Consider the following 15,682-nt stretch of genomic DNA (forward strand, 5'->3'; position numbering starts at 1 on the left):
TGGTTTATAGCAGTGGTCAGCAAATTTTTCTGTAAAGTTCCATGTGTTAAACATTTACTTTTAGTATAATTATTGCTATGCTTAATTCTAGTTTATTATTTTGCTGCTATTTTCTGTTTGTCTCTTCTATTCTTTCTACTTTTTTTGGACTTCTTTTGGATTAAATAGCATATACTGTAGTTCCTTTACATCTTTTCTTTTGGCTGGTTAGTTATAACTATTTTATTTTAGTGATTGCTGTGGGGTTTCTTCAGTGTGGGTGGTTTATAGCATCACAGTCCACCTTCAGTGTTGAATCACTTCCCAGGTAGTGTGGGAACCTTAACAGTAGTGTTCTTCTGTCCTTCTTTTTGGCCTTTGTGGTACTGTTGTCATATGTCTTATATATGAACACCAGTGTACATTGTTGGTATTCTTGTTTGAACTATTATCTTTTAAAGAGATTTAAATAGTAAGAAAAATTTTTATATACCATTTCCATGCCTCTTCATTTCCTGTTGTAGACCTGTGTGTACCCTTTTTTTCCTTCTTCCTGAAAGAATTCAACATTTCTATTTGTGCAAGTCTGCTGGTGATTAATTCTTTCAGCTTTATTTCTGAAAAAGTTTATTTCCCCTATTTTTTTTTAGAAAAATTTCACTGGGTGTAGAATTCTAAACTGCATGTTTTAAAGCACTTTAAAGATACTGTACCACTGCCCTCTTGATTACATTCTCTCTGGTTAGAAATCTGCTGTCATCCTTTTTGTTTTTTTCAAATGTGTCTTTTTTTCCCTCTGACTACTTTAAAAATTTTCTCTGTTGCTGGTTTCGAGCTGTTTAATTATTGCATGACTTGGGGGAGTTTTCTTCATTGTTCTTGTGCTTGGGGTACAACGAGCTTTTTGAGGGGATTTTTGGGTTCATAGCTTTCATTGAATTTAGAAAGTTTTTGGTATTGCTTCTTCAAATAATTTTTCTTTTTCCTTCTTTCTGGCCTGATTTCTCACACTCTGCTTGAAGCTGTTCTAGCAGCTCACTCATGCTCTTTTCCTTTTTCGGATCCTTTTTTTCCTCTTTCTTCTCTTTTTTTGGCTTCTGTTTTCTGTTCATTTTTGATAAATTCTATAATTCTGTAGTTTACTCATACATTACATTTTTAGTCTCCAACATTTTTTCATCTCTACAATTTGGTTAAATGTATGATCCATTTCTCTACTTGTTGAACATGTGGAACAGTTATATTAATTATTTTAATGTCTTTGTCTGCTAGTGCTGCATCTGCGGACTGGCAAACAGTTTTTAATTTAGGTTTCTCCTCATTCTGGCTCATATTTTCCTTTTAATTTATGCCTTATCATCTTTGGGTATCAGATATTTTGCATTTTACATCGTTGAGTGCTAGATGCTTTTGTATTTTTCTAAATTTTCTTTAGTTTTGTTTTGGGACTTAATTAAATCACTCGGAAACAGATTGTTCTTTTTGAGTCTTGATTTTAAGATTTGTTATTTGAACAGTGTTCAGTTAGCGTGGTTACTCCCCACTGATGCTGGGGCGAGACCATGCTGAGTACTCTACCTAATGCCCAAGAGTGTGAGGTTTTCAGTCTGGTTGGTGGGAGCAGGTACTATTCCTTACCTGGTGTGAGACTGGGCGATACTTTCGCTAATGCTCTTGGATGGTTCTGTTCCTAGTTTTAACTTTCGTGTGCTTATGTGCTAATCAGTATTCTTCTGCTGGAATACTTGGGCCTCATATGTATTTTTTTTTTAATTGCTGGAACTTCAGCATGTTTTTTTCTTTCTCTTGTTTTCAGTGGAGGTCCTGGGTTCAATCCCCAGGACCTTGTGCATGCTATGCATGTGCTCGACCACTGACCTATACCTCCCCCCACTGCTGGAAGGCTTGACAGGGACCTCTGTGTAGCTCTCTCCTCTCAGGCACTCTGGCCTGTGAGTTCCCAACACCTTGATCTTGCTGGAATCCCAGCTCCATTTCCTCAAATCAGAAAATTCACTAAATTTTGCCTGGGTTTGTTCCCTATGCCATGTTGGAAGCTTTCAAGGCCATAAACTGTGGCATTCATAGGGCTTCCCCCATTTAGTTTGATTTGTCAGAGATCACTGTCTTTCACTACTGGACCGAGTATTGAGTAAACTGTTGTTTTGTATATTTGACTGGTTGTTTCAAGGCAGGAGGGTTAATCCGGTTCCTGTTACTTCATCTTGGCTGGAAGTACAAGTCCAGTGATGGAATGTCCAGTGCATATGTGATTATAATTTAGAAAAGCATTTGAATTTGGGTCAAGGTTTGCTGGTATGCTTTAGGTTTTAAGGGGAAGATGCCTAGTGTTAATGAGTGTTTAATAATGTTAAAATAAGTCAGATGCTAATGCACATTGAGCTCTGCTGTAAAGTTCCTTCATACCTAATGTAAATAAAGCATACTATATAATACTACCGTATTTAAACCTGCAGGAATTCCTGTCCTTTTTCCACATGTTGTTTAAACATATTTCAAGATTGCCATCTTGTGATTAGAGTAATAATCTTATCAACTGCTGTTAAGGTATCCAAACTCTTTTTCTTATTTTATACTGTGAAAAATGACACTAAGCTTAAGATTATTATCTTAAATCTATACTTTCATTGCTAAGTCTTTTTTTTTTCCAAATAATTCTGAAGACATAAGCTCTGTTTGTTATTTGAAAATGAAGTAAAGGAAGAAAAATAAAACGAAAATATCCTTTTATCTTCCAGACTTTAAAAGGAGTATATGTTTCTGTGGCATTTAAGAGCCTCTGTCACCTATAAAATTAATATGTCGTACACTAAGGCATATAGGTTTGAAGCCTTGAAATAGATTTCAAGGAAAAAAACTTTGAATTCTTTACAGAATAAAATTTTTTTACTTCTCTTCCAAGGTGGTGCATGCACGTGCTCACATGTGTGTGTTTGTATAATTTGCATGGATGGGGGGGTTAGCATGTAATATCTCATATAAAAGGCCATACTAATGAATTCTTTTGGGAGAGGAAGAGATGAAAAAAAAGTGAAAATTTTTTTGCAATGCTCTTTCTAAGAAAAATTACTAGTTTTCTTATAGTGTAATATTTCTACATGGACTCTGTCTTACATAATTAGAAAATACCAAGTATGTCAGTTTTATATATAAGAAGGAAATCTGTGACTTAAAGGGTTATTACCAGGAACTTATAAATGTAACCATTTATTTTATGATGTGCTTAAGAGATCCTTGCTGTGAGTATTAAAAAAGAAGTTGCTTTCAGGTCTTTGTCTGAAGCTATGTCAGTGGAAAAAATTGCCGCAATCAAAGCCAAAATTATGGCTAAGAAAAGATCTACCATCAAGACTGACTTAGATGATGACATCACTGCCCTAAAACAGAGGAGTTTTGTGGACGCTGAAGTAGACGTGACCCGGGACATTGTCAGCAGAGAGAGAGTGTGGAGGACGCGAACAACTATCTTACAGAGCACGGGAAAGGTAATTCAGATGTTTTACTTGTTCATTAGAGTGAGCATGTGCGTTTGCTCTGTGATTGGAACTTCCTAGTTGGAGGAGGGTTCAGTGTATGTCTGAAAGGTCGGTAGTACTGTAGATTTCTAGGCGGCCATACTCACCATTCCATCTGAGCACTTGGTTGGGTGAGGGTCACCAAGGAAGCTGATGAAAAAGTCTGAATCCAAGTGCGAGTCTCTTGATTTCCACCTCTCTCGTAAATCCAAAGAGACGCCCAGTTTTCTTCTTGATGAGATTTTTGCTTAAACCTAGTGAACAGGGAATGACAGCAAGTCTCTGGTCATTAATACCATTATTAATTTTTTCCTCACAAAGTAGAGAAATTATGAAAATCAGTCAGCACACGTTTATAGAGTGTATTTTACATTATATTCTGTTGTGTGGCTGTAGCAATGTTGTTTATTCCTTATTAATGGAGGTATTCGGTTTTTTTCCTGTGCGATTGTGTACTTTCTTCCTGCCCTTTCTCCTCTCCCTCCTCCTCCTCCCTGCCCTTCCTATTCATGATTACAGACAGTTGAATTAGAAAATATCCTTGTACATAGACCTTTGTACATTTATGTGTATATAGCAAAAAGATTAATTCCTAGAAGTGAATTGCTGATTAAAGGAGGTAGTGTGCTTTAATTTTTGAAAGATACTGGAGATTCAGCATCTTAGTAGATCTCCAAAATTGTTCCCTTGATTCTGTCTCACTTACTTGCTTTTGTTTGTCTTTTCCTTCCCTGCCTCCCAGTCTTCCCTTAAATGCTAATGCTTCACTGATGTGTAATAGTTCTCAGTCGATTTGATGAGAAGGTTTATAGAAGTTGTGAGATTACTGACGAAAGTGAACGAAACATCGGTGCACGCAGACTGGTTTTGTTTGCAGATTTTTTTGGATTCTGGCCTTAAGTTTATTGTGCCATATTAGTAAGAATAAAAGTACTAGTAAAGAGTTTTTGAAGGAAAGAACTTTTTTTCTTTTGTGCTTGGACTTGTTTTACAAAGTACTTGAGGTCAAGAGTCAGAATCCTTCTCCAAAGCTTAGAACTATAGAGAAATCAGAGAACATAAGTAGATTTTCATTTTTGTATTTAAAATAAAGTGGTCTGTAGATACTTATTTTTACTGTCTAATATGCTTAATAGATGCATATGTTACTTAACGTTGTTCTGCCAGTGTTCATTGTAATTTTTGAAATGAACAATTTTCTTTGGACTCTAGGTGGCAGGATTGTACCACTGTTTCAGAACTTTAGTGTTCTAATTTAACTTAAGTGTTGCTGGCACCAATGTCTAATTTAAAAAATAAGTGAATACTTGAAGAACTATTTGATAGCTAGGTTTGCTTCTATGAGTGTTAACATTTAAAAAAATCAAAAACAACTATTTTGACTATTTTGATAGTCTTTCTGTATACTGTTTTCACCTTCCAAACTCTAAAAAACCTTTTAGATACTCATAGCCCTAAAAGGCATTGTGATTTTAGACAGATCTTCATTATTCCCAGGTTTCAGGGCTTTCTTATTTTCTGGATCACGAGATAGGTTCAGGATTCCGTAAGAAATAAAAATATATACTCATATAGTTATATTACCATTGCAAGCACCCCATGTAAGGCAACCTCATATTATAGTGTCATTAAAAACACACTTTTAAACTTACATAAGCTAGTGTATATTCACTGTTGAAAAACTGATAAGAGATCATTAAAAGAAGAATAATAGTCGCTTGTAATTACGCCACACAAAAACAGCTAGTAACATTTTGATTGATTCTTCTAGAGTTTGTTTCTCTCATTGTAGTACTTTATCATTTTTAAAGTAGTAAAATTTGATTTTCATAATTTTAACAATTTTCATGATAGAATTAAGACTTTATTTGTATTTGTCACTTTGTTGATGTTGCACTGCTGGTGCAAAAGCAGTGGCTGCTTACCTGCTGGCATCTTGGCATGAATCAGAGCATTGGCACCAAACTTTGCAAATAACCATTTTATTTCTCACCCACTAATGATGTCCTTGGTGAAATTTTAAAATTTATTAAAACTTGACCTTTTTGTAAACATCTTTCTGGTATCTTCTATGATGAAGTCAGGCCATACAGAGCACTTCTGCACACCAGAATGTAACGGTTGTCTCCACCAACAGCACTTGGACATTGTTTAAGTTGCATGCTGACCGAGCTGCTTTTATACAGAAAACCATTTTTCAAAAATTTGAATAGCTGTGTTATTCAGACTTGTGTATTTGGCAGACATTTTTTAGAAAATGAGAGGGAAAAAGCCTATAACTTCAAGAAAATAGCTGACAATATTTGTTGCCAATAATAAAATGAGAGCTTTCATGAGAAATTTAGAATTTGGGAGATTTCTTTTCTCTACTGTGACTGTAATAGTTTCCTAAATTTTCCATAGTGCCACTCTTTCTTATCTTTTCCTTCTGGTGCATTTTGGAAGATAGTTTTTTGTAAAAATTATTTTTTTCATGGAGTAAGTTTTTTTTCCTTTTTGAAGGAATTGGTATTTTTAAAATATCTCAGTTTAAATTTCTCATGTGATAAATACTGTAATCTATGTAAACTAAAAGTCTTTGGGGGGTGCCATAATTTTCAAGAGAGTGGGAAGTGGTTGTGAGACATTTATTTGCTGTGCATAAAGAATTATGGGAACTGCTGAGGCTCTAATTGGGGCAGTGGTGAAAGCTGTGTTTCAGGCTGTCTGCCCTTTTGTGTATGTGCTTATCTGTGTAATATTTATTTAACATCTTCAAGCCAGGCAAGTGGTAGGCCCTGACTAGAGAGGTGTTGATCCTGGCTTTAATAGAGGTGGTGTTCTTTAACAGAAGACAGAAAACTAAATAAGCAGTAATTGTGGCACAGGACGTTATGGGGATGCTGCTGCTAGGGCGGGTGGCTCACTTGGTCAAGAGCAAAGGGGATGATACCTGAAGAGTAAAAAGTAGTGAGGTGGGACAGGTGGTCCAAGCCAAGGGAACAGGGCTCTCAGTCATCCAGAGAAGAGAAGTCATGTTGCATTGGAGGTTCATGAGAGCAGGGACCAAGTTTCTCTTGGTCATCTTTGTATCAGAGTGCCAAGCAAGGTGTTTGGCTTATAGTAGTACATATTGCATAAAATGAGAAGTGATTGACAAGTAAAATTTGAAGAGTCCCAGAGAAACTGAGGGAGAGCCTCAGATGGAAAAAGAATATTTCATGAAGGAAGGAAGTAGTCAGATGAGTCAGCTTTGTTCAGTGTTGCTAAGATTGTTCACGCAAAAGTTCATTAAGTTAAATTTTTGAAAATGCTTTCCAACTTGCAAAACTTTGAAAACTGCATATTGACTCTTAACAAACAATATCTCAAAACTTTGAACATCTCATAAATTATAGCAGTCTGAAATTAGCACTGGAATTTATTTTACCTAGGAGAGAATATAGTAGTTCATTTCTTTCAGAAGAATTAATTTCTTTTAGAATAAGCCCCATTGGCAACAAATCCGCCACAATTTTATTTTTTTAAGGGCTAACCTGTTTCCTGCTAACATATTTAAATAAATAGAGAATATGAATGAATTTATAGCCAGTTATGCACTTTAAGTAAAATAAATAACACTGAATTTATGATAATTGGTCTTTGGATGAATTTCCTAGTAGTAGTCGATTTTTACTTATCTGTGTAATAATTACTTTTTAATGATACAACAGGGAAGAATTGATGGGAAAAAAACTTAGTCTGAAATTGCTTATTTAGTAAACTTACTGAATAGTTTTATTTTAAGTGAACTTATTAATTAAAATCTATTTCTGTTTCAGAATTTTTCCAAGAACATTTTTGCAATTCTTCAGTCAGTAAAAGCCAGAGAGGAAGGGCGTGCACCTGAACAGCGACCGGCCCCAAATGCAGCACCTGTGGTAGGGATGTTTTGCTGTTTATGTAGTAATTTTAATGAAAGTGACTATTCAGTATTGTGACTGTGAAAGCATCTTAAAGTGTTTATTTGCTTATTTAATTTTTTGAGTTGAAGTATAGTTGACATACAATAGTATATTAGTTTCAGGTATACAACATAGTGATTCAACATTTATATATATCACAGATTGATCATAACCATAGATCTGGTAACCACTTGGCACTGTACAAAGTTACTGCGATATTATTGACAATATTCCCTATGCTGTATGTTACATCCCTGTGACTTAATTGTTTTGTAACCTGAAGTCAGTACCCCTTAATCCCCTTTACCTATTTTGCCCTAACACACCCAGCCCCTTTGATGAGCACCAGTTTGTTCTCTGTATCTGTGAGTCTGTTTCTGTTTTGTTTGGTTCATTCGTTTTCTTTTTTAGATTCCACTATAATTGAAATCGTATGGTATTTGTCATTTTCTCTCTGACTAGGCTGGGTTTCTGTCCCTCCTTCCCATCTTGATGTAGCCTTTTCTTTATGTTCTAATTGTAGAAAGCCTGTTCTCCTGGCCTTCAGATTGTTCTCAGAGACAGTTGTTCCGTGTGTGGTCGTAATCTTGGTGTGTTCATGGGAGAAAGTGAGCTCAGGGTCTTCCTACTTCACTGTCTTGATCTGGGACCTTAAAGTTTTCAAATCAGTAGGTTTTGAACCTTTTGCTGCTTCAGTGTATCGGAAGGATATAAAAACCCTCCCCGCCATTAAAAGTGACTTCAGCAGTGATTCTTAACTGGAGGTATACCTGGGTTATCTGAAAAGGATTAATAAGGAAAAGTCTTCTGAGTAATTAGGTAAACCACAGCTGGCCTATTCATTCATTGTTGTTTGGGAGTATCATTAATCATTGTTAAAAATAGAAATGCCTGCTACCTTTCACTTTGGGGCTCTTTTTGAGATGATCGGTATCTGTGTGTTTTGTTTCTCCTGATCACAGGCCATTTGGTCCTTTCACTGTGCCTTAGTTCTAGCGCTTAGTGAGGTTTGACGGTCTCACTCTCTGAGGAGCTACTTGGGAGCCTCCCAAAGTAAATTTCATGCACATGTATAGCCTGTATTTAAGCGCACACATGCCCTCCAATTTTTGGAAATTCTTCCAGCCAGTTTCATAAGATTCAGCAAAGGGAAAATAATATACAAGTAAAATCTTTTTTATTTTATATAGAATTTTTTAAAAGTCTATCAAAATTTGTAGAGCACTAATACAGTCTTTGCAAGAACTAATAGTTTTAGTTTTTCATGAAATCCTTGGTATTTAACCTTTCAGGTGTAGTGAACTTTTTGCTGATATTTAGGTAAATATTTCAGGTGACTTTCTAGCAAGTATTTAAGTGTCTCCTATTTGTCAGACAGTGTGCCGACAAGGAGACACAGGAATGAAGAGGCCCACAGTCCTGCCGCCTCTGAGGTTGTAGTCTAGTGGGGCTTAAAGATGAGTGAGAAAGCTGGTGGGGCAAGTGTTGCCATGGTAAAACATAGTGTGCTTGTAATTGTGAATTAGTTGACTTCTTGAATAACAGTTGGTAGGAAGCATATTAAATCTTAAAGCAGTTCAGTCATTATCTTCGTGACTCTGAGTATTCTGTGTTTCCATATAGTTAAAATACTTGAAAATTTTAATGTTTGGCATTTGACTACAGAGGTGTACACCTAGTGACAGTCTTGAATAAGTGTGTTTCATTTGTTATAATAATTAGTGTAGCATCCCATTGTAGTAAAATGAAAATTATGTCAGTCTTTATGAATACTGTGAATTTCCCAAGCAGTTTTGGGACTATTCCTTGGATATGCTTTTTTAGATTCTTGCAGACTGAGTTTTATTTATTTATTTATTGAGATATACTCAGTTTACAATGATGTGTCGATTTTCTGGTGTAGAGCACAATTCTTCAGTCATACATGAATATACATATATTCGTTTTCATATTCTTTTTTAGCATAAGCTACTGTAAGATAGTGAATATATTTCCCTGTGCTATACAGTATAAACTTGTTAATCTATTTTGTATATACCATTCAGTATGCGTCTTAGATGAAGTATTTGTGAATTAAGGTATACATCATTAGATTTGCATATTTTTCTAAGTATTTTTAAAAAATAACACCTTTGTTACTTTCAGTCTTAACTGTATATTTATAAAAGACAATCTTTTGTCATTGTTTTATTTAATTTAAGGATTAATAATTTGGAGAATAATTCAGTTAAAAGACTGCAAAGTGTCTGCTCAGTAAACTTTGAATTAAAAGATTTCTTTTTGTCAAAGAAAAACAGTTCATGATTGGAGGGAGCTTTATTAATTTGTAAAGAAATTTAAGCAATTAGAATGAAATTATTAGGTACACCTCTTTTGTTTCTGCCGTGTCTAAGAATTTTGCTTTTGCTTTGGTGTACGTTTACTTGGGGTCGTTTCCCTTGTCCCTGCTAGGGACGACAATTTTCTAGCCGTGAACAATATCTTGAAAATAAGCTCCAGAAGACTCCCCTCTTTTGTCTGCTCCTCACTTTTGTCATATTGGCTATCGGAAGAAAAACTTTGAAAAGGATACCCTTATTGTGGTTTTTATTATGAGTCTTAGGGAATAATTTAAACAATATTAACATGTGACTCATGTTTATTATATTTTTCTACAGGATCCCACGTTGCGTACCAAACAGCCTATTCCAGCTGCCTACAACAGATACGACCAGGAAAGGTTCAAAGGAAAAGAAGGCAAGTTACTCACTTTTTATCTTCCCCTCACCATGGTTGTGCGGAGCTTGAGAGGCAGGAGCAGGGGTTGGCAAACTAAAGTCTGCAGGCCGTGTCTGTACCACTTTGTGTCCCTGTGAATAAGTTTTGTTGGAACACTCACTCATTTTGTATTATCTGTGGCTCTCTTAGTGCTGTGACAGTAGTATTGAATTATGACAGAGATTGTGTGTCCTGCAAAGCCTGAAGATACTATCTGGCATTTTACAGAGTAATTTCAATAAGTTACTTTAACTGCAGTCTGTCTCAATTTCCTCCTGTGTGTCATTGCAATGCTAATAGTGTTGGTAGTGGTCCCTGCCTCCCAGGGTCAATGTGGGGATTAAACTAGTTGTTTAATATAAAGTCCCTAGGAATAGTAACTGGTGTATCATAAGCTATCTATAAATCTATATCTATAAATATTTGCTATTATTAACCTCAATTCTTTTTCTCAGAAATTTATCTTAGAGGGTAAACTCTACATACCAAATCATATTTCCCCAGTTATAAATTTATACATTGAGAATTTGGGAAGCATAGATTGGAGTAACCGTGTGAGGACTTATTTGGTGATGGCTGTGTGATAGACTGGTTAATTCGGTAGGGAACCATTTCCTCATTAGCGAGGTGGTTAGAGGGTAGGACTAATGTCAGTATAATTTCTCTTGGAATCTTCATTTGTCTTGACTTTTTTAATGAAAAAATGAGATAGAAGCAACTAGAAGTTTAACATTTACAATTTTTTTCCTGCATAATCTGAAATCTCCATTTAAGTTTATTAAAGGATATGCCCTTGATGTAGTGAATCTTGTGTGCTGGTCTCATTTACTGGATAAAGGCATGTACTGAATACATGCCATAGAAAGACAGTCGTCCATTCTTTTATCCACTACAGTGTTTCTCATTTGGAATGAATTACCTCAGTATGGGTTGGTAATTACAGCCCCCAGACCAGATCTGATTTTCCTTGGGCCACATCAGGCTGCATGTGCTCACCCTGCTCTGGCACCGCAGCTGCAAAACCTAGGAGTTGTGGCAGGGACTGTATGGCTTGCAGTGTGTGAAATATTTAATATCTGACCCGTCACAGGAAGGTATATTGGGATTCTGTCCTGGAACCCCGTCCCTATTTACAACATTGCTTTTCTACGAATTCTATAACATATGCCTATGATTATAATTTTGGAACACAGATTTTTATAAGTGAAGGAGTTCTTATGATATTACATGCTTTTAAAAGGTGCTGTCATTGAATATTAGGCATAAATAATTTGGGGGTTATAAAGTATCTTATTCAGTCTAAATTTTGATATTTCCAGCCAACTCTATGACTGTTGAACACAGTTTTAGAGGTAGTCCTAACTAGCTTGTACACATTGGGCTTGTTGTGTGTATTAAATGTATTTTTGAGACTAATATTCCTTTTAAAGTTTTTATCTTCACAAGTATGTGATGTAACTTTATACGTATAGATTGAAGGCTTTGTTACCCTGTTGAACTGTCAGATATAATGTGGATTACTACTTTAGATTTATTGTTTATCATGAAATATATAAAATCTAATAGTTAACTCCCTCTCTTTATAGAAACGGAAGGCTTCAAAATTGACACCATGGGCACCTACCATGGAATGACACTAAAGTCTGTGACGGTAAGTTCCTTGGACTGCGGAGGTTCTTTTGTTCCAGGCATTTTGTGTAAGTAGCAGATGTTGAAGGACATCTTTGTTCTCTAATATTTTCTGTTTTAAACATTTATCTTTAATGACCAGCTGTGCTGACAGGTCTGTGCGGTGATTATTGATTCATGGGTGTCTTTTTTTTAAACTGAATTGAGTGTGTGTAAATAAAAGCTGTTCTGATTAACTTGCAAGTAGGTAGGATGCCACCTGGTTAGAGTTCTCAAGTCAGTGAGAAGTAACGAGGTCCAGTTTGGGAGAATTCTTTGCCATAATATCTCATGTTCTTTAAAATATAATGCTTTACTCTCTAAGAAGACGGATTTTGGTGGTTGAAGTAATGCTACAAAGTGCTTTCTTGTCAAAACCAAATACTTGATGTCCATGATTATAAGCCTTTGGTTCCCTTTTAGCAAACTTTCTTTTTTATTTTTTAATCTCCTGAAGATAATTATCTCTAGATGATCTGACCAAGCCGTATTTAAAAAAAAAATAAGTTTCAGATGTATAGCATTATAACCTGACATGTCTATGCACTACAGAGCGATCACCACCACAAGTCTAGTTACCGCCTGTCACCATACAGTTGACCCCCTTCACCTGTTTCACTCACCTCCCAAACACCTATCCCCCAGTAACACTAATCTATGCACTGATCTCTGTATTTATGAGTGTTTTGTTTGTTTGTTGTTTTGGTTTTTTTAGTTTCCACATATGAGTGAAATTATATGGTATTTGTCTTTCTTCATCTGTATTTTGCTCATACACTTATTTTTAAATTGTCTTCAGATTGGCTTTATATTTTTGAAGTTGTATGTGGACTCATCCATTCATTCAGTCAGTACTTATGGGGCACTTGTGTCAGACCCTGTTCTGGTTGCTGGGGTGATTGCTGTGAATAAGACAGACAAGGCTTCTTCAGAGGGAGGAGTCACAGGACTTCTCTGAGGAGGTGACATCTGAGCAGAAACCTGGAGGAGACCATTCCATGAAAGACACACAGAGGTCATGATTGGGCCCCATGGAGCAACTACATGAAGGCCAGTGTCTCCAGAGTTGAGTGGATGAGGGAAGAGTGGTAAAAGATTAAGTGATACCCATTACAACATCTGCCTAGTTTTTCCTGACTTCAGAAGGTGACTCATAGCTATCAGTTTTAACTTAAATTCTTTTTTTTTTAATTGAAGTGCAGTTGATTTATAATATTGTGCTATTTTCTGCTGTGCAGCAGAGTGATTCAGTTATACACACATATATACATATTCTTTTCCATTGTGCTTTATTACAGAATATTGAATATAGTTCCCTGTACTATACAGTAGGACCTTGTTGTTTATCTGTTTTGTGTATTATAGTTTGTATCTGCTAATCCCAAACTCCTAATTTATTTCTTCCCATCCCCATTCCCCTTTGGTAACCATAGTTTGTTTTCTATTTCTGTGAGTCTGTTTTTGTTTCATTAATGAATTCATTTGTGTCTTATTTTAGAGTCCACATATAAGTGGTATCATATGATTTTTTTTTCTCTTTCTGGATAACTTCACTTGGAACAACCATTTCCAGATCCATCCATGTTGTTGCAAATGGCATTATTTCTTTTTTTATGGCTGAGTAGTATTCCATTGTATAAATATACAATGTAATATTTATCCAGTCATCTGTTGATGGACATTTAGGTTGCTTCCACGTCTTGGCTATTGTAAATAGTGCTGCTAGGAACATTGGGGTGCATGTATCTTTTTGAATTAGAGTATCTTCCAGATATATGCCCAGGAGTGGGATTGCTGGATCATATGGTAACTCTGTTTTTTAGTTTTTTAAGGAACCTCCATACTGTTTTCCATAGTGGCTCCACCAGATTACATTCCCATCAACAGTGGTGGAGGATTCTCTTAACTTCTTCAAGAGTTATTCATTGACGTTTTCTTGGGCACAGAACTTGCCTGCTGGTCATTCCCCAGGTGAATTATCAGGAACTGATGATATTATCCTGATGTAGCTATCAAAATTAGTTTTTTTGGTTATTGTTGTTGTTGGTTTTGTCTCCTCTAAAATGCCATGAAATTAATTTAATTACTAAGATTCTATTTAAGTAGTAAAATCAGGGTTAGTTTTTAACAGATTCTTTTTACAGAACGGTTTTTCTGAAATCCAAGGACAGCTTCATAATTAAACTGTGTGAGAATGATATGGCTGTTTTCTTATCAAGAGGCTTTGTTCCTAAATATGAGAGGCAGATTTAAACAGATCTATGGTGTGTGATTTTACAGAGCTAATCACAAAAAGACATTGTTTAGGTATACAACCGAAAGACTAAAACTTTTAGGTCAAATTGCTAGTACTTTGAATATTTTAATGTGCAGTTTGAATTTGTGCTGCTTGTGACCTGGTTCATTTTAGCAGTTGTTAGAAAGAGAATAATACGTAGAGAACTTTGAACCTGAAAGCTTTGAAATTACCCTGAGAATTGTTTTTTTTTTTTTTTAGTTGAATCAAACTTACCCTTTCCAGTGTAATGTTTTTTTCCTTCTGAAATTATTACCTGTTTATGAGCTTGTGAGTTTCACCAACTTTCTAATTTATTCTCCAATTAAGAAAATTCTCTTTTGAGATCCACCCAGCCATACAAAGCAGTTAAAAGTATGTTAAAGGCTTTGTTGCAAAGATGTGACTTTCTTTCTAATTTATGTTCAGCTTAGTTTTGCTACCATTGCTCTCCAGGTTTTTGATATGCCTGGTTGCAAAGATGTGACTTTCTTTCTAATTTATGTTCAGCTTAGTTTTGCTACCGTTGCTCTCCAGGTTTTTGATATGCCTGGTTGACTTTCTTTCTAATTTATGTTCAGCTTAGTTTTGCTACCATTGCTCTCCAGGTTTTTGATATGCCTATGTTGATATACATAGTTACTAAAATTAGTTTCAGTCTGCATTAGGATTGATCTACATGTCTTTTAAGTTCAAGACATCCAGGGTTCTCCTGAATGTAAGACTAGTAAGTTGACTTACACAGACCAGAAAAATTTTATGAGTTTTTTTCTATATATGTTATAGAGAAGTGGTATGTGTTTTGATAATAATATTTCATAAGAATCATAAGTTATTAAAATTTATAGAAATTAAAGCCCAGACAGTGTATTTTGTAGCATAATCATAAAGGTAATAATTTATTGAAGTTTTATTATAGCAACAGAGGCCCAAATATCTTTAAAGTTACAAGTTTATGTAGTTGGGCCTCCAGTCCACTGTTGAATTGTGCAAAGAAGTGCAGAGGCACAAGACCTGTGTGTTGAAGAGTGACTAGAAGGCTGTCCTGGGTGGGAGACAACCCCCAAAATGTGTTGCTTGGGTTCTGTAATGTTTAAGAAATACTGGATTAAACAGATTTTTGTGGTGCAGGAATCTCATCATTTTTAATACATGTTATATCTTAATTGGAAGACAGAGTAGACTCTCTCCCAGGCTTGTTTACCCCCAGAGTTTGCTTCTTTCCTCCCTTCTGTTGAGAATCCTGGAAAGAACCAGACTCGCATAGAATCATTTTAAGTGTAACTGTATTAGGAGTTACGGTTTGGAAGTAGAAAGCATTCAGTATGGTGAACATCATAGAGTGTATTTTCATGGATTCCATTTGTGAAAGGGGCCATTTTAGACTAAGAAGATGCCGCTTGACATTGCTTTTCATTATATGGTAAATAAAAGGAGGTGATGAGGACCTTTTTTCATTACACAGAAGCAAGGAACTTTTCGTGCTTACCCTTGAGAGGGAATAAGAAGATATGACCACAGTTCATCGTTATTATTTATAAGGG

At 35.6% G+C, this 15,682-nt stretch overlaps 1 protein-coding gene across 2 annotated transcripts in view; it reads left to right on the forward strand.

Annotated features, from left to right (window-relative positions):
- Window positions 1-15,682, forward strand: part of CDC73 (cell division cycle 73) — an 81,978-nt gene that overhangs the window by 12,019 nt on the left and 54,277 nt on the right. For both annotated transcript variants that reach the window (XM_072948746.1, XM_006203633.4), the window contains exons 7-10: window positions 3,269-3,485; window positions 7,316-7,414; window positions 10,096-10,174; window positions 11,782-11,846. In XM_072948746.1, the coding sequence (XP_072804847.1) occupies window positions 3,269-3,485; window positions 7,316-7,414; window positions 10,096-10,174; window positions 11,782-11,846 (460 nt within the window). The remainder of the gene's footprint in view (window positions 1-3,268; window positions 3,486-7,315; window positions 7,415-10,095; window positions 10,175-11,781; window positions 11,847-15,682) is intronic.

This window comes from Vicugna pacos, chromosome 23, assembly GCF_048564905.1.
Source record: "Vicugna pacos chromosome 23, VicPac4, whole genome shotgun sequence".
NCBI lineage: Eukaryota > Metazoa > Chordata > Mammalia > Artiodactyla > Camelidae > Vicugna > Vicugna pacos.